The sequence below is a fragment of the Dunckerocampus dactyliophorus genome, chromosome 9, assembly GCF_027744805.1.
Source record: "Dunckerocampus dactyliophorus isolate RoL2022-P2 chromosome 9, RoL_Ddac_1.1, whole genome shotgun sequence".
NCBI lineage: Eukaryota > Metazoa > Chordata > Actinopteri > Syngnathiformes > Syngnathidae > Dunckerocampus > Dunckerocampus dactyliophorus.
This window is the reverse complement of record NC_072827.1, coordinates 1,008,058-1,032,445: the sequence shown is the minus strand read 5'-3', so window position 1 is coordinate 1,032,445 and position 24,388 is coordinate 1,008,058. Positions and strand designations below refer to the sequence as shown.

The 24,388-nt window shown below is 46.4% G+C and overlaps 1 protein-coding gene across 4 annotated transcripts in view; it reads left to right on the top strand.

Annotated features, from left to right (window-relative positions):
- LOC129187950 (uncharacterized) overlaps positions 1-24,109 on the top strand; it is a 30,109-nt gene extending 6,000 nt beyond the window's left edge. Inside the window, exons 1-21 of one of the 4 annotated variants that reach the window (XM_054787805.1) lie at positions 7,050-7,186; positions 8,307-8,402; positions 8,828-8,914; positions 10,135-10,202; positions 10,443-10,525; positions 14,280-14,510; positions 14,608-14,679; positions 14,786-14,888; positions 19,651-19,753; positions 19,830-20,064; positions 20,805-20,979; positions 21,074-21,176; positions 21,340-21,402; positions 21,491-21,690; positions 21,860-21,991; positions 22,138-22,322; positions 22,503-22,657; positions 22,758-23,003; positions 23,206-23,365; positions 23,551-23,649; positions 23,760-24,107. In XM_054787805.1, coding sequence (XP_054643780.1) covers positions 10,157-10,202; positions 10,443-10,525; positions 14,280-14,510; positions 14,608-14,679; positions 14,786-14,888; positions 19,651-19,753; positions 19,830-20,064; positions 20,805-20,979; positions 21,074-21,176; positions 21,340-21,402; positions 21,491-21,690; positions 21,860-21,991; positions 22,138-22,322; positions 22,503-22,657; positions 22,758-23,003; positions 23,206-23,365; positions 23,551-23,649 — 2,391 coding nt within the window. In that variant the 5' untranslated portion in view covers positions 7,050-7,186; positions 8,307-8,402; positions 8,828-8,914; positions 10,135-10,156 and the 3' untranslated portion in view covers positions 23,760-24,107. Of the gene's footprint in view, positions 1-1,265; positions 1,350-7,035; positions 7,187-8,306; positions 8,403-8,827; positions 8,915-10,134; positions 10,203-10,442; positions 10,526-14,279; positions 14,511-14,607; positions 14,680-14,785; positions 14,889-19,650; positions 19,754-19,829; positions 20,065-20,804; positions 20,980-21,073; positions 21,177-21,339; positions 21,403-21,490; positions 21,691-21,859; positions 21,992-22,137; positions 22,323-22,502; positions 22,658-22,757; positions 23,004-23,205; positions 23,366-23,550; positions 23,650-23,759 lie in introns of those variants that run through there. The other 3 variants (XM_054787803.1, XM_054787804.1, XM_054787802.1) reach the window with 3 other exon arrangements.
- The last annotated feature ends 279 nt before the right edge of the window (positions 24,110-24,388 follow it).

The window sequence follows — 24,388 nt, the reverse complement described above, 5'->3', positions numbered from 1 at the left end:
AAATTATGCTGAAAGCTTATAAAAAAAAGTTTGCCAATTAATATTCAGAAAGATTTGAAAGAAGAGAAAGTAATTATTCGTTAAAAGGTACAATGATTTTCAAAAAAACAAAATTCAGGACTAAAATGAAGGAACGTTGTGTTTCTGTAAAAGGAGTCAGTTTATGGAACAATCTAAATAAAGAAACTATAGAATCCAAGTCTGATACCATATTTAAAAAATGGTTAAAAGGAGTATGTTGAGGAAATATGAACTATCTCAGTTATGATTGGCTGTCATACTATGGTTATTTTTGTTGTGGGAAATGGCATTGGTTGGGTTGTCATTGAAATGTGTAACCACCTGTGCGGCTGGTTACTATAGGTGTATATTTTTTTGTTTTTATTGTTTTTAAATATGACTTTGTTTGTGGCTGAAAAAGGGGCAGAGATAATAAGACTTGTCTTCTTTCTGCTCCCTTTCATTCTGGTTTGAAGAGGGTTTGGTTTTATGTGATAGTGTTTTAATATTGTTTGTTGTTTTCTTCTTTCTGGAATGGAATAAATGTTTCAATCAATCAATCAATCAAACAATCATTGGGTAGGGGGTCTGGCTGAAGAAAGCCATGAGTCGGTTTCTGGTTGAGCCCACGATGGAGATCACTTTTGTTGTAGATCTGAGCGTCTGAGGATGAGCCATTGCCCGAGACGTCAGTGTAGGTGAACTCGTAGTCCGCATCCACCATGGCAAACAGGATCACGCTGTAAAACCCTTTGTAGTTGTAGAATTCTCAGCCAGAGTTAGGAGGAGCTTTACAGGCCACGTGCTTGCCATCAATGGCACCAACTGTGTGGGGGAAGTTCTATCTCTGGTACCATTGTTCAGCCAGGTCTCTCCATCCTTGTTCAGTTGTTGGGCAAAGCAAGAGTTCATCTGTGTCCTCCTCAGTGATGGCCTTTACCACTTCTCTGACGACCACACTGATGGTGTTGTGGGGAACCCTCCAGGCGTATTGCATGTTTCTGTAGGTGTTACCAGAGGCCACTTTGAGACCAGGTTCCAGGCTTGCTCGGTAATTGATGTCTTGCTTGGTCAATCTGGGGGTCAGCCTCTGTACAACTTCATCAAACATGGCTGGTGGCATCCTCATGAAGTGCTGGACGGCTTGTGGATCCTCATTCCTCAGCTCCACCATCAGCTTGTCATACAGTCCATGTTCACGCCTTCTCAGTATCCACTGTCTGACCCACACAACTCTGTGTCTCCTTCTCTCTCTTCTCCTTCAGTCAACAGCTTCTTGCAATCTGAGGAGGATCTGATTCTGCTGCTGGACTAGCGCACCAATCGTAGCAAGTCTCTCAGCATCCATGGTAGTGTAACCGAGCAGATGAAGATTTCCACTTATATTGTGGGAGTGCAGGGTGGACAAAAGATTCAAGATTCAAGAGTTTTTATTGTCATGTGCATAGTAAAACAGCAGTTCTACTATGCAATGAAACTCTTATTCTGTTCATTCTTCCAAGAAAAGAAAGAAAACACAAGAAAGAATAAGAACATAAGAAACATAAACACCAATAAATTAAGCAACAACAGCAGAAGAGACATTAATACAAATAAATAATACAAATAAATAAATAAGTAAATAAATAAAGTGCTATGAGTGTGTGCGTGTGTTGCATGCGGCGTGTGTGAGTGCTTCGTTGAGAAGCCTGATGGCCTGTGGGTAAAAGCTGTTTGCCAGCCTTGTGGTCCTGGACTTCAAACTCCTGTAGCGTCTGCCTGACGGTAGGAGTGTGAATAATGAGTGTTGTGGATGTGTGCTGTCCTTGATGAGGTTGTGTGTTCTTCGTAGGACTCTAGTTTTATAAATGTCTTGCAGTGAGGGGAGGGCTGCCCCAACAATGTTCTGTGAGGTCTTGATCACCCGCTGGAGTGCCTTCCTATCACGTGTTGTACAGTTACCGTACCAAACAGTGATGGAGGCGGTAAGGACACTTTCCATAGTGCATCTGTAGAAGCAACTCAGGATTGTGGTGGACATGCCAAATTTCCTCAGTCTTCTCAGGAAGTACAGTCTCCTTTGGGACTTCTTCAGAATTTGTTGGGTGTTGTGAGACCAGGTGAGGTCCTCGCTGATGTGTGTGCCAAGGAACTTGAAGGTTTTCACCCTCTCCACCTCAGTCTCATCAATAAACAGGGGTCTATGCGGTTCCTTTTCCCTTGTTCTTGGGTCGATGATCATCTCTTTAGTCTTATCTGTATTGAGAAGGAGATTGTTATCACGACACCAAGCTATGAGGTCCGCCACCTCTCTTCTGTATGATGTTTCAACACCACCAGTGATCAGGCCGATGACTGTAGTGTCATCCGCAAATTTAATGATGCTGGTGTTGTTCTGGGAGGCCACGCAATCGTAGGTGAAGAGTGTGTAGAGGAGCGGACTCAGCACACACCCCTGTGGGGTCCCAGTGCTCACAATTCTTGAGCTGGATGTGCGATTGTGGACTCTGACTGACTGGGGCCAGCCTGTTAGAAAGTTAAACACCCAGTTACAGAGGGAGGGTGACAGGCCAAGTGTGAGGAGCTTATCTGTGAGTTTGTGGGGGCTGACTGTGTTAAAAGCAGAGCTATAGTCTATAAATAGCATTCTGACATATGTGTCCTGGCCCTGTAGGTGAGAAAGGGCTGTGTGGATGGCAGTGTTGACTGCATCATCCGTGGACCGGTTCTGGCGATATGCAAACTGTAGAGGGTCCACAGTTGCCGGGATGCTCTTTTTGATGTGGGTCATGACTATTCTTTCAAAGCACTTCATAACAATAGGAGTGAGTGCTATAGGGCGATAGTCATTTAAGCAGGTCACGTTGCTCTTCTTGGGTACGGGCACTATGGTGGTGGACTTAAAGCAGGTCGGTACAGATGCTTGTGCAAGCGACAGGTTAAATATGTCAGCAAGCACATCAGCTAGCTCTGATGAGCAAACCCGTCCTGAGATGTTGTCTGGGCCTGCTGCTTTTCGTGGGTTTGTTTTGTTCAGAACCCTGCGCACATCAGCTGATGTCACCATGAGAGGTGAGTCCTGTGTGCTCCCCAAGTCCAGCCACCCTCTCTGCTCATCAGGAGTTTGGGTGTCAAAGCGGGCATAGAACTCATTCAGCTCATCAGGAAGTGTGGTTTGGCTGGACGTGGCTACGCTACTCCGCTGTCGATAGTCTGTGATGTGCTGAAACCCCGCCCACACGCGCCGAGGGTCTGAGGTGGAATAGTAGCCCTCCAGCTTCTGTCTGTACTGTCTTTTGGCCTCTCGTATGGACCTCCTCAGGTCATATCTGGCCTTTTTGTAGTCCTCAGCGGTGCCCATGACAAATGCAGTCGAACGAGCACGTAGCTTAGCCCTTACATCACAGTTCATCCACTGTTTTTTTGTTTCTGGAATACTTGGTGGTGGTAACAGTCTCTATGCAGTCCTGAAGTACTTGATCAGTTTCTTCATTCCACACTTTAACAGCTATACTTACAGACAACTACTTACAACTTGTTTGAGAAGTTGTCTGTATGTTGGATAAAGGAATATGGAGATGTGGTCGGCCTTTCCAAAGTGGGGTCGTGGAACAGCCTTCAAAGCACCTTTCATGTTGCTGTAGACTTGGTCCAGGATGTTATTTTCCCTTGTGGGAAAGCTCACATGCTGGTAATATTTGGGGAGGACAGTCCTGAGGTTACAGTGGTTGAAATCGCCAGATATAATAAATACAGCGTCTGGGTGTTTGGTCTCGTGTTTATCAATGATGTCATGCAGGAGGCCTAGTGCGTTAGCGGTGTTAGCTCGTGGTGGGATGTAAACAGCAGTTAAATACACAGCGCTAAACTCACGAGGCAAATAAAAAGGTCTGCATTTCACCATCAGCAGCTCAATGTCCTGCGAGCAGTGCTTTTCCATCGTCTGTACGTCTGTGCACCACCGTTTGTTTACGTAAACACAGACGCCGCCACCTCTGTGTTTACCAGACGCTAAAGTCCGATCTCCTCGGTAAGCAGCAAATGTTTCCAACTGGATCGCCGAGTCCGGTATATCCTCCGTCAGCCAGGTTTCTGTGAAGGTGAGGACACAGCATTCCCTGATCTCACGTTGAGCTGTAATCCTTGCTCGTAGTTCGTCCATCTTGTTTTCGAGGGAGCGGACGTTGGCTAGCAGCAGGCTTGGTAGCGGTGGCCTAGTCGCTCTAGCTTTTAGCCTAGCATGTAGGCCGGCCCGCTTGCCTCGTTTACGCCTCGGATGCTTTGCTCGCCGGGTATTCAGCTCACCAGGCCCGCAGGCTGCTGCGTTCTCCCGGCGCAGAAGAAAGGAAAAGTCTGAGAGGCTAAATGAAAGTTCATGGTGAACCCTGCCGATGTTCAAGAGTGTCTCTCTGTTGTAATGTACTGTGTGAGTGTGTTGAATGTCCAAAATGAACAATAAAATAGCAAAAAATAGAAAAACACATGAGAGTGTCACAGAGACGTCTGCCACGGAGGGCGCCATCTTTGAAAGCACAGGAGGCGGAGCTGCAGGAGGCACGTTTTTTATTCGCTCGCTCGTCTCTCCACAACTACCATCAAGTCACCTCAACACACACCACAACATTTCCCGCCTTCAAAATAATAGCACATTCTGTGAGGGTGGTACCAAATAAGGGTGTCACAAAAAATAGCAGTATTACAGTTTTATTGTAACTTTGAGCAAATGAGATATACACTCAACGGCTATTCCGAATGGGCCCCTGGTTCATTTCTCCCCGTATTTAGACAAATTCTGGTCCCGCTCCGACACCTCCACACCCACGCAATGGATTGCTGCTTCAACACCTGACACCGTTCCAGCAATCCCGTGTCCGCTCCTAAAACGCTTCCAACCGCTCCACCAAAGTTTGTGCAACGTTTAATCACCGCCCGGGCAAAGCTGGCGAAGCAGCAGTCGTCCAACGTTCAAGATTTCCATGTTGGCGTAGCGGACCCAAGTGTCCACGAACTTGCGTCTAGTGCCGTTAAACTTTGACTGGGCGTTGTTGGAGCGGTGATGAACTTTTGTGCAGCTCAAAACTTTCGGAGCGGTAGGAGGGACCATCAGCAGTGGCCGAGCGGATACGGCGTTGCCTAACGGGGGCCAACTTCTGTTAAACGGTGGTGCGCGGTTACGAGCGGTGATGAATTTTTTTCACCCTTCCAGGGACGCTACAGCAAAGTTCGGGTGGTGTGACCGGGGCTTAACACACACACCAAGCTTTACGTATAGACACAAATTTCCATCATTCGTAAATTCACTTAGCATTGCTGGGTTTCAACCGCCTCACCTAGAGGCAGTTCGCGGCACGTCCGCTAGGGGGCACACAGTGCCTAGTGCCACACTCCGTATGTTTTTACAATACAGTAGACGCCCCTACAACGTAAATAATCCGTTCCGAGAACCTTTATGTTACAGGGTTTTTATGTTATACGAAGCATAAAATACATGTAAATAGCCTAATCCGTTCCAAGAGCTTCCCAAACTTACCCCTTTTGGTCCTTCAAAATATTCAAAGTCCACCAAATTTGGTGGACTTTGAAGAGTGTAAGAGTCAGCTGGTCTCACAGACAAACGTACTACACAATAATGCTGTGTGCAAAATTTTAATTTGTAACTTAATTGTTTAAGTTAGTTTAAGGGCGACTACGAAGACAAAGGGAGCTTGAAGGGAGCAGCCTGTCTATCACACACAAACACGGAAGCGCTGGTTACGTCAGCCAATGAGATGAGAGCGTAGGTGGTGCCCCGATCATCAGCCAATGAGATGAGAGCGTAGGCGGTGCCCCGATCATCAGCCAATGAGATGAGAGCGTAGGCGGTGCCCCGATCATCAGCCAATGAGATGAGAGCGTAGGTGGTGCCCCGATCATCAGCCAATGAGATGAGAGCGTAGGCGGTGCCCCGATCATCAGCCAATGAGATGAGAGCGTAGGCGGTGTCCCAATAATCAGCCAATGAGAGCGTGAAGCGTCAGAATTTGTGGTTAACTTCCTGCTTCGTTTCGATCAACAACTTTTCCCCTTTTTCTTCTCCCTTCCACTTGGTTTAGGGCCCATGACTACGCTCATTTTAACACAAAGAAAAGTAATGAAATTAAGAAGAGATTTCGATGCGTGCAAACTAGTTTATGGGCGACTACGATGAGGAAGGGAGCTCACATACAAACTTGGACGCGCTGGATAAGTCAGCCAATGAGATGAGAGCGTAGGCGGTGCCCTGATAATCAGCCAATGAGAGTGTGAAGCCAGAAGGCGTCGCCAAGTGTACTCTGTTAGTCTCTCTGTCGCTTGCACCGACTTGACGCTTTACATTATATGGAATTCCTTACGTAATACGATGGAAAAACTAACATAAATTCTTTAGGTTCAGTGGAATTTACGTAAAAGGAGGTTTACGTTATGCGAGGTACGACAGTACTTGGCAGATGAAAGCAAACATCAGTGCGTGTGGTTCAAAATATTTGCTCCTATTGTGTGAGTGTGCACGGTGTGATGCACGAGTACATAAGATACTGTAGTTGAAAACAAGACGCTCGAGCAGCAGTGAACGCTTATCTTCCCCGTCAGACATTACGAAAATAATGCCTCTAACACAGGGACGTGTCCGAACTGTTTCCACCGAGGGCCTCACTGCAAAAAGCCCCTTATTAGTATCAGCTTTGCTCTTTTTCTCTCTTGTGTTTTTAATTTTCCTCTTTGTAATCTTTGTAAATTTTCTTTTCCTAGTATTTGTACTTTTCCCCCCCATATTATAACTTTTTCCCCCCAACCTAATTTTCCAAAAAATCCATTTTGTGTGTTTGTCATAATAAATATTATGACTTGTATAAAAAAAACAAAAACATTTTTTTCTTTCATATTTCAACTCTATGCTACTTCCTTATAAAATTAGGAGTTTATTCTGGTCAAATTGTGACTTATTTTCTCATTAGAATACTTTTTTTTCTTCATGTTTGGACTTAATTCTTCTAAAATTACCGCTGGTTTTGTCTGTTGTTCTGCTTTTGTCTTTAGATATTTGAGGAATGGTGAGGTGATGAAGCTACAAGAACAACACGTAAGCAATGCCCGGGAAGAAGATGTCACATGCTTTGACAGCAGACAAACAGGGGAGGCTGAACCAAGAGGAGATCTGGACTCATTCCCGGCGATGTCCTGAGAGACGGTAAGTCTAGTCTACATCTCACGTCTTCTCTAATCATCTTTTTGATACACAGTGGTTGGTTTAAGGTGACCTAGACAGGAAGCGTACTGGGCGTCCAAGCGGCCCACACTAACAGTCTGTAAAAGTGCTGCTAAACATCAACTTCATGTGTCCATCTGGGCACCAATACTGGGCACCAAAGTGCTAATTATTAGGAGTGATGGAGTGCTTAAATATTATGGGAATCAAGTCATCGTTCAGAGAAGGACATTTAAATAGTTGGGAAAAAAAATGGGAAAACATTGTAATTTTACAAGAATAAAGTAAAAAATATTATGAGAAAAAAAGTCACAATTTTACGAGCAAATACTCCTAAAATGATAAGAAGAAAGAATGTCATCTTAGTGTCACAGCCTTGAAATATTAATGAGAAATTACATTATTTTTTTAAAAATCGTAATATGAGAAATCAAAAAAACTAAATAAATTTGTAATAAAAAAACAACAGCAAAAATGAAAAAAATCAGCAGCAATTTTAGAAGAATAAAGTAAAAAAAAAAGATTAAACGAAAAAATTGTATTCTAGTGAGGAAAAGGTAATCGTTTTATGAGAAGAATGTAATATTATGAGGAAAAATACCCTCATTTTAGTAGCAAAAAGTTCAAATATTAAAGAAAAAGAACTTTTTTATTTATTTAGCAAAATTAGGTTGGGGAAGAAGTGATACCATCTTGCTGCTGGGCTACCTGAAGGTGTGAAGGTGTGACCACAATGTGTCATCCACGTCGCAGCCGTGCTGGCCACGGAGGAAGGGAGAAAGCACCTTGAGAGCTTTATCCATCCCTGAATCATCAACATCATCACGTCTCTTTATTCCTTTGTTGGCCTCATGGCAAATGACAAATCTAAAAGTCATGCGTTATTAATGGGATCTATTGTTAGATATTACACTCATACTCATCTTCTTTGTCGCCAACATGCTTATCGTGTTAAGGACTTCTGTTGTATTTATGGGACCTGCCGGTTGTTTGCAGTTTCATGCCAAGAATGAAGCGACCTGAAAAAGGAGCTGTGTACAAAGCTGTAATTATAGCATAGCATCACACACCTGCCAATTCTATTCTCACAATGTCCTATTAGATAGAAATGTGGCTGGAATGCGGTGAAGCAGGTTTGGATAGCTGCAGCGATGCTGAGCGTAGGCCTCACCCGTCGTCAGGAGCATCGTGGGCGTTGGTGAGGCCAGGAAGCCACTGATGCTTTTTCGTACTTTTCTGTTCTATCATGATATATGTATTTCTTTAAGGGACGAAGGTTGCGTTACTTGAAGGAATGGGAGAATCTCCCCGCTTTTTAATGTCAAATATAGATGTTCTGCTAGCCTCTTCATCTGCTTTGTACACTATGTACGCTGTGCCAACGTAGTCGAGATGCGAGTGGCAAGATGGCGTCTCTTTGGCTTCAGCGGCTTGCACTGCGGCGTGCGACGTATGAGCTATCCAGATATATAATACAGATCAGTGTGTTACAGGCCGCGCCCGTCCCTTTAAGAAGAATTGCAATGTGGTAACTTGAGTGTCATCTCTTCCCTCTCCCGTCTCTCTTCATTTTCACTCAATCTGCTTCGTGCCGTTCTGCCGTGTCTCCTGTTTCACCGCTAGCTTGCTTGCTAGCTTGGAACAAGGATACAAAAACACTACAGTACAGCGGAACGGACCAAAAGGCACGGTCACAGGAGTGAAATAAACGTGAGTGACTTCATCCTTTCTTGTGTCTGTCCTGTTGGTTGATCATTAAAATTCAAACGAAGGTTTGAACTTTTCTGAGAGTGTCTAAACAAGAGAGAAATGTGAGAAAATGTCTGAGAAAAGTGTATAAAGTGTATGGTGGGGGGGTTTTACAGCCTTCAAACATACTTAATCATTGGAAAAAAATGAAGTTGGCTACTTCACTTATTTCACTTATTGCGGGCTATTTTGGGAACCTATGCCCCCGATAAACGAGGGAACACTGTATACATTTTTCAGCTTAAAAAAAATAAATAAAAAATTAGGGGTGCTCAATCGATCAGCTGCCGATCAGTATTGGCCGATTTCCGTGAAAAGGCACGGTATCGGCATAAGCCGACACTTGCTTTATAATGCCGAGCAGCTCCGCCCCCACTGCAGCATCCAGCCTATAGCAACTGCCTCCCACCCACTTTCCCGCCACAAAGCCAAAAGCAGCGCGTCTGCCGTGTGGGACATCCTGTCGTGAGAGTGATAGAAGTTTTTGCACCCTGCAAAACATGCCATGAAAAATATCTCACCGAGGTGGCGCCTTAAAAAGTTGTATTGGTGTGGCACCCGGGGGCACCTGGCAGGGTGTGGTGAGTTTTGGCGGCCCGTGACGTGATCGTAGGTTGGGCGGCGGCTAATTAGCCAAAACGCAGGACACACGCCCGTGTGTGCGTGGCAGTCGGAGGTCTAGGGCGGATAACCCGAAAAGTGGTTGGATTCGTCGGTGGTGGAGGACACCAGGTTTGCCTGGGGGGGTCCTGCTGGGGGCCCTTAGAGAAGTCGCCTAATCTTCTAAGTTTCACCAGCGGTTTTCAAAAAGTAAGTCAAATATGTTTTTGTCTAAATTTGATTTTAAAATATACACTTCATCTATGTATCGGTATCGATCGATTTCACTCATGGATGATTGGTATCGGCAGCCTAAAAACCTGCAGTACGGAGCATCCCTTGTTTTATAGGGATGCTCCGTACTCCGTACTTTTGATTTACAGTACGCGGTCCAAACAAGTCAGCTGGGATAGGGTCCAGCATAGCTGCGACCCTAATGAGGATAAGCAGCATAGAAGATGGATGCACTAGAAGCAGACACCTTTTTTGTTTCCATTATTCACTGCATTGTGACGTCATCCAAATCAATGGAACATCCCAACGGGACCACATGAACGTCACGTGTGCCAAATGTCTTGCAGGTGTTTGTCGCCTGGCACCGACATGCTCCTCCTCCTGCTCTTTGTGGCTGCCGTGAGTCAGCTTCCAGGCAAGAACACACTCAGGTTCCTCCTCGCTGCAACTACTCATATACGCTTTTGTGTGAGGCAGGGTCCAAGAGTTTTATACAAAACCATGGACCTGATTTGGTAGCTTATTTTACTTTAGAACATTCATGTTAATGCACGGAAAATAGCGTTGCTAACATTTGATTGTGTCGATGTTATTGTTATGAAAAGATGCTCACTGACCTCACTAACATATTTCCTCCTTGTCTCCACTTGGACAGGCCAGTCTGCTGCATTCAGTGTCACGGCAGCCATTACGAGATGTCCCATTAAGTACTATGGACACCTTTACAACACTATATATGTAAGCAAGATGAGGGATCCCCAACCGCCGGCACACAGCCCAGTACCGATCAGCGCAAACATTTTTTGTACGTATGAGCCGCTGGTGTCCACGTGGTAACACGGATACTTCCACAGAAAGACACGCTATAAAACTTGCTATTTTACCTACACTTTGTGCTCCCAGCGTCGCTCGTTCGCTCCGACGAGTGAGGCGTGACACGCTCTTTTTCATCGGCGCTCAACAGCTGCCATGGTCCAAGCAGAAGCTGTAGTAATTCTACACTTGATCAAACTTACTTAAGATTTGTCCGATCAAAACCCGAAAATGTGTGATATTAGTCCACTTTCCCACTCCAGTTCACTTCCTGACCATCATTTGTGGTTTATAAGCCGCTGCTTTTTTGTCACCCCTTCAGCCCTTCAGCTTGTACAGCTCATTTTTAGTCGCCTTGCGGTCTCGTGACATCTAGTGTGCTTCGGAGCAGTCATTCGTGCGCATGCCCTCACCGTCAGTGATGTGCAAAACCATTGTTTTCTTTTCCGATTCGATACTGAGTAAAATATAGGCTGGTGTCAGCGATACCGATCCGATACGACACTTTCAAGATTCAAGATTCAAGAGTTTTATTGTCATATGCACAGTAAAACTGGTGGTTCTGCTATGCAATGAAATTCTTTTTCTGTTCATTCTCCCAAAAAAGAAAGAAAAAAACACATGAAAAAGAATAAGAACATAAGAAACATAAATACCAATAAATTAAGCAACAACAACAGAAGAGACATTACTGTAATACCAATAAATAAATAAATAAATAAATAAAGTGCTATGAGTGTGTGCGTGTGTTGCGTGCGGCGTGTGCGAGTGCTTCGTTGAGAAGCCTGATGGCCTGTGGGTAAAAGCTGTTTGCCAGCCTTGTGGTCCTGGACTTCAAACTCCTGTAGCGTCTGCCTGACGGTAGGAGTGTGAATAATGAGTGTTGTGGATGTGTGCTGTCCTTGATGAGGTTGTGTGTTCTTCGTAGGACTCTAGTTTTATAAATGTCTTGCAGTGAGGGGAGGGCTGCCCCAACAATGTTCTGTGAGGTCTTGATCACCCGCTGGAGTGCCTTCCTATCACGTGTTGTACAGTTACCGTACCAAACAGTGATGGAGGCGGTAAGGACACTTTCCATAGTGCATCTGTAGAAGCAACTCAGGATTGTGGTGGACATGCCAAATTTCCTCAGTCTTCTCAGGAAGTACAGTCTCCTTTGGGACTTCTTCAGAATTTGTTGGGTGTTGTGAGACCAGGTGAGGTCCTCGCTGATGTGTGTGCCAAGGAACTTGAAGGTTTTCACCCTCTCCACCTCAGTCTCATCAATAAACAGGGGTCTATGCAGCTCCTTTTCCCTTGTTCTTGGGTCGATGATCATCTCTTTAGTCTTATCTGTATTGAGAAGGAGATTGTTATCACGACACCAAGCTATGAGGTCCGCCACCTCTCTTCTGTATGATGTTTCAACACCACCAGTGATCAGGCCGATGACTGTAGTGTCATCCGCAAATTTAATGATGCTGGTGTTGTTCTGGGAGGCCACGCAATCGTAGGTGAAGAGCGTGTAGAGGAGCGGACTCAGCACACACCCCTGTGGGGTCCTAGTGCTCACAATTCTTGAGCTGGATGTGCGATTGTGGACTCTGACTGACTGGGGCCTGCCTGTTAGAAAGTTAAACACCCAGTTACAGAGGGAGGGAGACAGGCCAAGTGTGAGGAGCTTATTTGTGAGTTTGTGGGGGCTGACTGTATTAAAAGCAGAGCTATAGTCTATAAATAGCATTCTGACGTATGTGTCCTGGCCCTGTAGGTGAGAAAGGGCTGTGTGGATGGCAGTGTTGACTGCATCATCCGTGGACTGGTTCTGGCGGTATGCAAACTGTAGAGGGTCCGCAGTGGCCGGTATGCTCTTTTTGATGTGGGTCATGACTATTTTTTCAAAGCACTTCATAACAATAGGAGAGAGTGCTATAGGGCGATAGTCATTCAAGCAGGTCACGTTGCTCTTCTTGGGTACGGGCACTATGGTGGTGGACTTAAAGCAGGTCGGTACAGATGCTTGTGCAAGCGACAGGTTAAATATGTCAGCAAGCACATCAGCTAGCTCTGATGAGCAAACCCGAAGTGCACGTCCTGAGATGTTGTCTGGGCCTGCTGCTTTTCGTGGGTTTGTTTTGTTCAGAACCCTGCGCACATCAGCTGATGTCACCATGAGAGGTGAGTCCTGTGTGCTCCCCAGGTTCAGCCACCCTCTCTGCTCATCAGGAGTTTGGGTGTCAAAGCGGGCATAGAACTCATTCAGCTCATCTGGAAGTGTGGTTTGGCTGGACGTGGCTACGCTACTCCGCTGTCGATAGTCTGTGATGTGCTGGAGCCCCGCCCACATGCGCCGACGGTCTGAGGTGGAATAGTAGCCCTCCAGCTTCTGTCTGTACTGTCTTTTGGCCTCCCGTATGGACCTCCTCAGGTCATATCTGGCCTTTTTGTAGTCATCAGCGGTGCCCATGACAAATGCAGTCGAACGAGCACGTAGCTTAGCCCTTACATCACAGTTCATCCACTGTTTTTGGTTAGGGTATTTTCTGTAATACTTGGTGGTGGTAACAGTCTCTATACATGTGCTAATGTAGCCAGTAACAGCAGAAGCATATTCATCCAAATCAACAGTACAATCTTCCCTCCCCGCTGCAGTTTTAAACACATCCCAGTTTGTGCAGCCAAAGCAGTCCTGAAGTACTTGATCAGTTTTTTCATTCCACACTTTAACTGCTGTACTTACAGGGGGAGCTTGTTTAAGAAGTTGTCTGTATGTTGGATAAAGGAATATGGAGATGTGGTCGGCCTTTCTCACGTTGAGCTGTAATCCTTGCTCTTAGTTCGTCCATCTTGTTTTCAAGAGAGCGGACGTTGGCTAGCAGCAGGCTTGGTAGCGGTGGCCTAGTCGCTCTAGCTTTTAGCCTAGCATGTAGGCCGGCCCGCTTGCCTCGTTTACGCCTCGGATGCTTTGCTCGCCGGGTATTCAGCTCACCAGGCCCGCAGGCTGCTGCGTTCTCCAGGGGCAGAAGAAAGGCAAAGTCTGGGAGGCTAAATGAAAGTTCATGGTGAACCCTGCCGATGTTCAAGAGTGTCTCTCTGTTGTAATGTACTGTGTGAGTGCGTTGAATGTCCAAAATGGTGAATGTCTAAAATATCAAAAAATAGCAAAAAAAACTTCGTACAAATACACGGTTTTTAACATGATTAGAGCCCTCTAGACATAGAATAACACCCCAATAGTCACCTTTCCACTCATAGTACCCAATATAGTAGACATAATCAGAGAAAATAAACATAAATACAACTCGCATTCGTGTGTGTTTTAATAAATGTCTTCCGGACGCGTGGACAGGAAGTGACAAAGTTTTAGCTGGACTACAGCACCCCATTTTATTATGCGATCGTTGTTGCTGACAGCGATATCAGCCGCAAACGCATGCAACAGAGTTCTCCTCAAGGTGGAATCCATGATCCACTAACTGCGTGAGTGTGTGCGTACGCCACTTTTTAGAACTCTGAATATTTTTGTCCGTGCTTGCAGTTTGGATTTCCGGCGTACGCAGACTTTTAGTCCGAATTCACGCACATTTTGATAGTTGCGGCCCCTGGTCGGTGGGTTCAAAAAGGTTGGGGACCACTGTTTTAGGGTAACATCAAGATATATTGATACAATATATTCACGTCCTGTCACTGGCTTCAACAGGTGAATGTGACAAACGGCACGACGGCCGCTTGTTTTAAAGGTTACTATGGCACCACCACGGACAACGACTGCGTTGTCGTACGAGTGCAACAAGGCAACCAAGGGCTGGTTGACATCGGTAACCTGGTAAGGGCACCCCCTGACTCCAACGCTCACATCGCACTTCCACAACTTACAGGGACGTCCACATGCTACACAAGAGTGAGAATAAGACAAGATGGGACACCGATTGTAAGTACAGTTCCGTTTGGGCAGCACGGAAAGCTTTCTCATCACCTTGGAAGTTTCTGGAGGCAAATCTTGTAAATGACTTGCTCTCATCTGGCAGTTCAATATCCTTTTTCGGAAGTTTGGGGAACAGCAAGTTGCACGTTTCAGAATCCATCGAAACATAAACCAAGTAAGTACAAGTGCGGTCTGTACCGTTTCTGGGCTTGGAAGACGTTCTTCTGCAGACGTCATGGATCCTTTGTCACGTGATGAATGTGGCGTTTTTGTGTCTGCAGGACTCTGATGCCACTACGATGGTCAACGGTGAAGAAGTGGCCGTGTGGGATATTACACAATCACGGGATATCTTCAAAGACATAAGCGGCTGTAGACATTCAGGTTAGTGAAAGCTCACCTCGCAACGCCACTGTGATCATCGCATGAAGCATAACCTTCTGGTTATGACATTCCATGTTGCAACATTTTGTGGTTACGACACACTTTCATAAGTATTAATACTAGACATGCTCGATATTGGCGCAACAACTGCAATCAAGCGTTTGTGATAACTTGCAATGAGTCTCTTCCAGCGCTGGGGAGGAATTTAGCAGAATTGTTGTCATTCAGCCACATTGAAGGCTTTTCCTTTTGAAGGTCATGCCACAGCATCTCAATAGGATTCAGGTCAGGACTTGGACTAGACCACTCCAAAGTCTTCATCCATTCAGAGGTGGATTTGCTGGTGTGTTTTTCAAGATTCAAGAGAGTTTTATTGTCATGTGCATAGTACAACAGCAGTTATACCATGCAATGAAAATCTTATTCTGTTCATTCTCCCAAGAAAAGAAAGAAAACAAATGAAAGAATAAGAACATAAGAAACATAAACACATAAACATATATACCAATAAATTAAGCAACAACAACAGAAGAGACATTAATACAAGTAGATAATACAAATAAATAAATAAAGTGCTATGAGTGTGTGCGTGTGTTGCGTGCGGCGTGTGCGAGTGCTTCGTTGAGGAGCCTGATGGCCTGTGGGTAAAAGCTGTTTGCCAGCCTTGTGGTCCTGGACTTCAAACTCCTGTAGCGTCTGCCTGACGGTAGGAGTGTGAATAATGAGTGTTGTGGATACATCAGCGAGGACCTCACCTGGTCTCACAACACCCAACAAATTCTGAAGAAGTCCCAAAGGAGACTGTACTTCCTGAGAAGACTGAGGAAATTTGGCATGTCCACCACAATCCTGAGTTGCTTCTACAGATGCACTATGGAAAGTGTCCTTACCGCCTCCATCACTGTTTGGTACGGTAACTGTACAACACGTGATAGGAAGGCACTCCAGCGGGTGATCAAGACCTCACAGAAAATTGTTGGGGCAGCCCTCCCCTCACTGCAAGACATTTATAAATCTAGAGTCCTACGCAGACCACACACCCTCATCAAGGACAGCACACATTTTGGATCATTGTCCTGCTGCACAACCCAAGTTGCTTTCAGCTTGAGGTCACCAACATTCTCCTTCAGCACAATTCATGCTTCCATTCATCACAGCAAGTCTTCCAGGTCCTGAAGACCATCACACTACCACCACCATGTTTTACTGTTGCTATGATGTTCTTTTTCTGAAATGCCAGATGTAATGGGACACTCACCTTCCAAAAAGTTCAACTTTTGTCTCGTCAGACCACAGAGTATTTTCCCAAAGGTCTCTGGGATCATCAAGATGTTTTCCGGCAAAACCGAGACGAGCCTAATGTTGTTTTTGTTCAGCAGTGGTTTTGGTCTTGGAACTCTGCCATGCAGACCGTTTTTGCCCAGTGTCTTTCTCATGGTGGAGTCATGAACACTGACCTTAACTGAGGCAAGTGAGGCCTGCACTTCTTTGGATGTTGTTGTGGGGTCTTTTGTGACCTCCTGGATAAGTCATTACTGCACTCTTGGGGTCATTTTGGTTGGCCGGCCACTCCTGGGAAGGTTCACCACTGTTCCATGTTTTGGCCATTTGTGGATAATGGCTCTTAGTGTGGTTGGCTGGAGTCCCAAAGCTTTAGAAATGGATTTATAACCTTTTCCAGACTGACGGATCTCCAATATGTTTTAACACACAGGTGCATGTTGTGTTGTCATTGACTAATATTTAAATTAGTTTGATGATCTGAAACATTTAAGTGTGACAAATATACAAAAAATAAGACATCAGGAAGGTGGCAAACACTTTTTCACACCACTGTACAAACAGCACATACAGAAAAGGTACAGCACTTCATTAGCAATAGCAATATCAACCCACACTGGCAGCAGCTCTTCCGTCAATCTAATTGGATCACTCAAGAACTACTTTTCAGGCGTAGTGCCACAGCGCCTCACTCACAACACCTCAGGTCGCTACCGAGAGGTAACATTGGCTACCGGATTTGCTGCTGTATCGTCTGTGAGTTTGGAAATGTTAATGCTAGTTTATAAATCATGCCTCGCACGTGTATAGTACAAGGTTGTGGCAATAAGCTGAGAGGTTGGTCAACTGTCGAATCCCGTGCCCAATCCTGATGAGTTGATGCTGGACTGAAATGCTGTAGTTAGCATGTTAACACCTAGCATTATAGCGCTAAGTGTCAAGATAAGATAATACCTAAAAAAATGTCTACAATGCTAACATGCTAATGTTAGCATACTAGCATTGCTAACATGCAAACTGTTAGCATGCTGACACCTTACATGAAACCGCTGTCTATGTAAGTTTATACTTTTGAAAATGGCAAAATGCGACGCGTGGAAAACAACAATCAACCACTAAAACATCCGCAAAGTATTTCGACACAAAACCAGCATATTAAACACCCTAAACGCCTAACTAAGCCAAAAACTGGAAGATCTGGAGGAGTACATCGACGGGTGCTTCAATCGTGTAGTTATGGGCAAGTCTGACAAGTCACCCAAGACACCACAACCCAATCGGAGCCGCCCGGAGGACCCACCTGGAGAAATATCTCCGCCGGGCACTGACTTCAGAGACATCCTCGATTCCATTGATAAGAGGCTGATTTGCTTGGATGGCAGCCTCGCTCTCATCGAGGTGCTTCACAAAGAATTCCAGGCCATCCGTGAATCTCTGGAGTTCAGCCAAAACCAGTTCGTCTCCTTGGTCACGGAGAACGCAGTCCTCCGGGAGTCGGTGAAGTCCCTCACCGACGGAGTTTCACATCTTGCCCAAGAGAACAAAACCATGAAGGAGACGATCTTTGACCTCCAGGCCCGGAGCATGCGGGACAATCTTGTCTTCGCTGGAATTCCCGAAAAATCAGAGGAAGACCCTGAAGAATCGGTGAGGGCCTTCATGGCGCGACAGCTCAAACTCCCAGTGGACGCCATCCAAACATCGCTTTTCGCGGGGGTTGTGCTCTGCCGGGCGCTTGGGCGTTTGTCGCCGTTGCTCTTTGTGCTCTGCTGGGCCGTTGTCTGTGTCCTTGCCTCCCCCAGTCTGTCTGCGGGCTTGCCGGGAGTGGGGCTCCGGTGCACGGGTGGTACGCTGTCAGCTCTGGTGGCATGTGGCTGGTCTGGCTTCTGGTGGCTGGTGGGGTCCGTTGGCTGGTCTGCTGCTGGTCTCGCCTTCTAGACTCTGGTGCTTGGACTCTCTGCGGCTTGGGGTGCGGCACTCCCCTCCCTCTCCGGGGTGTGCTGCCTCGCAGGGTGTCGGCTGGCGCTGTGTGGTGGTTCGCCTGGCTGCTCGCCCGTTTGCGCGCACGCTTGCTCATTTGCCCGCTTTCCTCCTCGCCGGCTCCTCTGTCTGCCTTGCTGGCGGCGTCCTACCGTTGGGATGGTGTGGCCTGGTGTCTTTCTGCTCCCCGGCGGCCCGCGCTCTCCGCGCCTGGGTTCTGGATTGTATGTCTGGGACCTCGGGTTCCCCAGCTTCGCTGCTCCTTGGGTTACCAACGGGGGATAGAGCGAGGCTTCCGGGTGTCGGGCAGTCGACCACTGTGTGCGCGTGTGCCCATTGGAGTGTGTATGTCCGTACAGGGGTTTGCTCCGTGGGGTCGGGTGCTGGGTGATACATCTCTGCCGCCCGTGCCTCCCTGGGCGGGGCGGTCCTGTGTCGGGGGTCGGGCGGGGCCTGGCCCGGGGCGGGGCCGTTCCCTGGGGGTGGGGGTGGCGGTGGGGGGGGGATTGGCGCTTCCGGCGTGGGCGGGCTTCTTTCCGGTTGTGGAGGCGTCTCTGAGCCTGCCGGTGTGTGGCCCCTGGTACTCGTCTGCCTTTGTGGGGTGTGATCTCTCGCTGGTCTCAGGGGTTGGCTGTCCTCCGGCCCGCCGACGCTCTGTCTTTGGCTGGGATTACCTCTCTGCGGCCCCTTACTGGTCTTCCCGGGGGGGAGGGCTCTCTGGGCTGGCTCTTGGGGCACTGATCTTTGTGCTGCCTGCCCCTGTGGGCCTGGTGGCCTTCTGGTGGCGGGGGCTCGGCCTGGCTATTTGGGGCGGGGCTCTCTGGGAGGCGGAGGGCGGCCCCTTTCCTTTCATGCATTCTCAGTGACAATTACACGCCCACACATTCCTGCACCTTTTATATATATGAAGTCTTCCCCACATACAGAGATACCTGTACATATGCACACTCACAGTACATACGTACTTCCCCACATTACTCACTGAGTTAACCAGGGTGTTATTATGTTGTTGGTTTTATTACAGCGACGGTGATATCAGCAGTATGACTATAGTTTTTTTTTACAATGATATGCATTACAGTTATTGTCATTCTGTTCACTATAATAGATAATCATTTTATGACTACTATTATGTGTGACTGTTTAAATGCAGTATTGTCATTGTGATCACTATCATAGTTCATCATTTCATTACTACTATTATGTGTGACTGTTTCAATGCAGTATTATCATTATGATCACTATCAGGGTCCGTCAGGGTCTTTATAGTCGTCACAGCCATTTATTTGCTGATGTAGTTCTGTATGTTTCTGTTGTTCTGTTCTTGTTGTCACATTTGTTGTTGCTGCTGTTGTCCTTGTCTCTTGTCTCTTTTTTTTTGTCCCCCTCTTATGGCAATAATTTTAATGGAAGACTGGACTTCCATCGTCTTCATAGAAAGGAACTCGTTTGTCGACCGAGGACCTGCTGTATGGATGTTAACACTACACTTGTTGTGCAGGTGTCTTTTACCTACCTGACACTGTGGCTTGTGACCACCAAGGCACCTACGTTTCCTGCAATGGAACAGCAAACCTTGAAGACATTCCTCAAGACAACGACCTGTAAATACTTGATTTATTTTACAATCCAATGAAGGTCCCCTGCTGATCTAGCACCTTGATACTCCACCTCTATCAGATGTGTAAATGGTGCAATATGCACTGTGACCGCTTCCACCATCATTGATCACCATGGCAACACTACCTCAGTGGAGGATCGATGTGCCTACACTTTGCTGTCAGAGTCAGGGGTCCAGGTGGTGGGCGTCTTTCAGGAACGCCGTCGTAAAGATGTGATGTTTTTGGACTGCGTCATCATCCATCTAGATGATCCAGACGTTGACATCCACCTGGGACAAGGTGGCAGGGTTGAGGTGAGCTTCCTACAGACACTGTCATTGACAGGGTTTTAGTTCAGATGCTCTAAAAGGCTGTTTGACACACTTCCTGTCATGGTTAGCTATTGCTGAATGGAGCAGGAAGCAAGACGTGCAGCTGCTAGAGGACAAATAAAAGCTGCATCCCAACTTGGGGTCTGCATCCTCTGAAGAACCCAGCACATGTGGTCACCAGAGGCTTGGTCCTTTGGAGGATCCCTCCAGCTGCTGGAGTGTTTTGAATTGGGACCCTCTCGTTTTCGGAACGATTCCTGGTTGAGTCGAATGTTCACATCCTGACGGTTCCTGCTGTACTGCTGTCCATATCCGCAAAGAACATAATGAACATAATGTGAAATAATGAAGGAAGAGTTGGCGATTTACATTTCTGAAGCCATCTGTCAGCAGATTTCCATCCAGCTTATTAGTCGCTTCTTTTCTCTTCATTTAGCACTGCTATGTGGAAAGATTTTGTGAAGGTTAGTCCCGGTTAACACTGTGAAACATAGCCAGAGAAGGGTGCGTTTGTCAGCCGCCTTTGAACCATCCGTTGAGAGTTCATGAATTGGGACAGAACTTTCAGCAGCACAATGATGCACCCCACAAATGCACACCGCGAAGGATGCAGACCCTAAATCGGGACACGACTTGAGACTCCAATCGAGTTGGCCGAAATGATGAGTAAGTTGATCACGTGATCCATTGTTTGCTCCACTTGTGTGCTTGCCGTGATGCAGGCCAACGACACAGAGCTGAACCTCAGCGATTCACCTGAGGAGCATCACGGTGTGGACCTCCTGAAGGATGAAACTGGGGTGACCGCCAATATGACTCACTCCAACTACTCCACCTTGGTCTTCTTTGATGGATACACAGTTCACATCCACACCACACATTCATGGACATTGAAAGGTTTCTTTTCTTGCTCTCTGGTATCATTTTGCTGCTGCTGCTGCTTTGTCAGTTTGGACTTCATGAAGTGACGTTCAATCTTCTAACCGCCCAGGATCAGATGAGTCAGTTACGCTAACGGAGAATCTGGAGGGTTGGTGCAGCAACGCTACCATGAGTTCAAATGATGTGAAGTCGTCCGATTTCAGCTCTGAGGGGTGAGGCCTCGTGAGGACACAAACATTCCCTGATCTTCATCACTAAGCTGCACATACTGTATACTAGCTTGCTGGTTCTGCTCCTAATGGTACTGACTTGACAGAACATGTGAGGTAGGCTGGAAAACACTCCCCAACATCTATTATTTTTATCTCCCGCTAGTTGTGAGGTACAGTTCAACGACACTGTTGACGGCAGCATCAACTGCCCCACAGTCAATGAACGGTGAGCAGAGACACAACTGAAACCCTCGTCTTGAGGGGGTGTTCCTCCAGTCGTCACTCTAGCTTGATCCTTCCATCTAACACAACAGCTGTGAACTTTTGAGAGGATGGCACTTCAGTGACTGCCAGGCTGACATCGATCCAGAGCCATACATCATCTCCTGCAACAGCACTCTGTGCCAATACCCCGATGTGGATGGTCTTAGGTGCCAGTTTCTAGAGGCCTACACTAAAGCCTGCAGCCTGAAGAACCACACTGTGGCCGACTGGAGAACAATGGCCAACTGCTGTAAGACCATCTGTCGATCAACTTAATGCAAGTACTCCAAATGAAGTCACCCTTGAGTAGTCACTACTATGGTCTGACTATGAAAGTACACTACATATGGAGAAGAAATATGAGGTAGAACTTGTTAGAACTTCATCAATAAATGACTGACATTAACAAATTGTTCCAGCGGCCACTCAGGCCTTCTGTAATGACACCCTCTGTGTGGATCATGAGTTCTGTGCTGAGGGCCTCAGTGGTGACATCAGATGCTTCTGTCGAGCCATTTTTGTTTCTGACTACAGATCCAACAACTCTTTGGGTAAGAACAGCTAGTCAGCATGGTCACATAATGACCACCCTGTGGAACCAAAACAAGTCCTGCCCTAAATGTATTGGTTTCCAGTCTTATGACATATTGTGACATATTGAATAAAGTTCCATGTTTCATTTCCTTGGTTTGTTCAGGCCAACCGGTGGTCTGCAGTCCAAATTCTGCTTCAATGACTCTGCTTGGTTGTCTCCTGGAGGAAATAGATGTTGACTATTCTGACTTACACCTCAATGAGGACTCCTGCAGAGGTGACAGAGACATGAACCACATGGTGACCTTCCGTTTCAACCAGAGCAACGTCTGTGGGGTGGAGGTCATGGTGTGTATCCCTGCTCTTGTAGCTGACCTTCAGTCATATCACATCTTCACACTCGTTGGTGATGCTACAAGATGATGCTCAGGATGAAGCCACCTTCTTAGTTTCCTGTAATGTTGCTGATTTACAAGGCAGTTAGTGTCCTCACAAAGAAACACAGTTTGAATCTCTGTGATCTGGCAGGTCAACAACAGCCACGTGGTTTATAAGAACAACTTCACCATAGAAGGGGGCACCACTGATGTTTTTGATAGGTTCAACCAGTTTGACACTTTGGACTTCTCCTGCTTCAGCGGTCAACCTGCCATTCAGAGCATGGCCTTCAAGATCAGAGCCAAGTGAGTCCTTCAACAGCCTTGAATCTGTGACGAGACATTCCGGAGTCTGTGATAGGATTTGATTGTCATCCTTATGTTCTTGTTCGTGTGTCTTCTGCAGCTCTGTGGTCCAGCAGATGGTATCTGGATCTTGGAATTACAGTGTCAAAATGACAGCCTACACTGATGCTGACCACAGACATGCTGTCACGTCAGATACTGAAATCCAGATGAACCAGACCGTCTTTGTGGAGCTGAAGGTGTACGACCTGCTTGACAACCTGGTCAACTTGGTGACTGACTCCTGCTGGGCAACCAGCAGATCATCTCCCACTGAGGCTCGGAGATACAACATGATCACTGATGGGTGAGACATGGTGGCCGTCCGTCTGTGGCCCGACATGGCTGCTTTGACAACTGACAAGCAAGCAAGTCTTGTCCCACACAAAATTGAAGACTTCTACAAAATGTGTTACTGTAAAAATGTGTTAAAAGTGTCAGAAAGTCTTTCCATCAACAGAATGTCAATGGCAACATCATGTATGAGTTACTTCTCTGTTTATGGGCAGATGTTCTGATAACGAGCGCCTCGTGAAGGTGCAGGTCAATGGCGAGGCAACATCCAGCTACTTCTCCTTCCACATGTTCCACTTCTCAGGTCGAGGTCATGGCATCTACCTGCACTGCAAATTTCATCTGTGCGCCAATCAGAACGTCACCTGTGGCCCGGTACGACTGCTTCCTAAAAGTCATCACTCACACCAGAAACTTTATGTGAAAATCTGATGTGAACATCTCAGATGACCAATTCATGTTTCTGGATTGCAGTACTTGTGTGTAGAAACCTAAGTAACTTTTTCACCACGATGAAACATTCACTTATCAATTAGGCTTTGTCTTGAACTTGGTCTTAGAGTTGTGGTGAACCTGCTAAGAGAAGAAGACGCAGGTCTGCCAAGCCTGATTATGTTGGTGAGAGTCCCGCCCTTATCAGCATGTCCTGGACCAATTAGGTAAGACACTTGTCTGCTGTCTACATGCACTGAAGGTGCTTGTAAGGTTCCTGTTTCCCTCCTCTTGTCCAAGCCTTAGTTCATGATTGTTGTTCTGCTTGTCTTCTCAGGTTGTTTCCATGGTGACTTGGACAGGATACTTATACTGCTTGGACCTTTTGCAGTGGTTCATTCTTTGTCCTGAATAAGAACTATCATGATTGAATGTGTTTTCTGTTGAGTGAGCAGAAACTGCCGACACAGATAGTGGTTGTGTATTTCTGACCATGTGTCATAATAAAAACAATGCTTCAAGCACCTTTCACTGATTCCTGAAGTCCTTGGATTAATACAGGACTAGTTAAAAACAGCCTTCCATCCATTTTCCTCCACTGATCCGGGTCACGGCGACAGCAGGCTCAACAGGGAAGTCTACATTTCCCGACCCCCGGCCACCTCTTCCACTTCCACCAGGGGGGTACGGAGGCATTCCCAGGCCAGCTGTGAGACATAATCTCTCCAGCGTGTCACAGGTCTCCCTTGGGGCATACTCCCTGCGAGAAGGTAAGATCTTCCATCTTCTCCAATGATCTTTTTAATGGTTGATCTAAAGAGGAAGTAGATTGATGATATTCTGTTTACTCGAGTCATGTGACTTGGACTCCAGTCAGACTCCAGTCACAATTTGGATGACTTCAGACTCGAATTGACAAGCTCATCAAGACTTGCAACTCGACTTGGACTTGGACACCATTGGCTT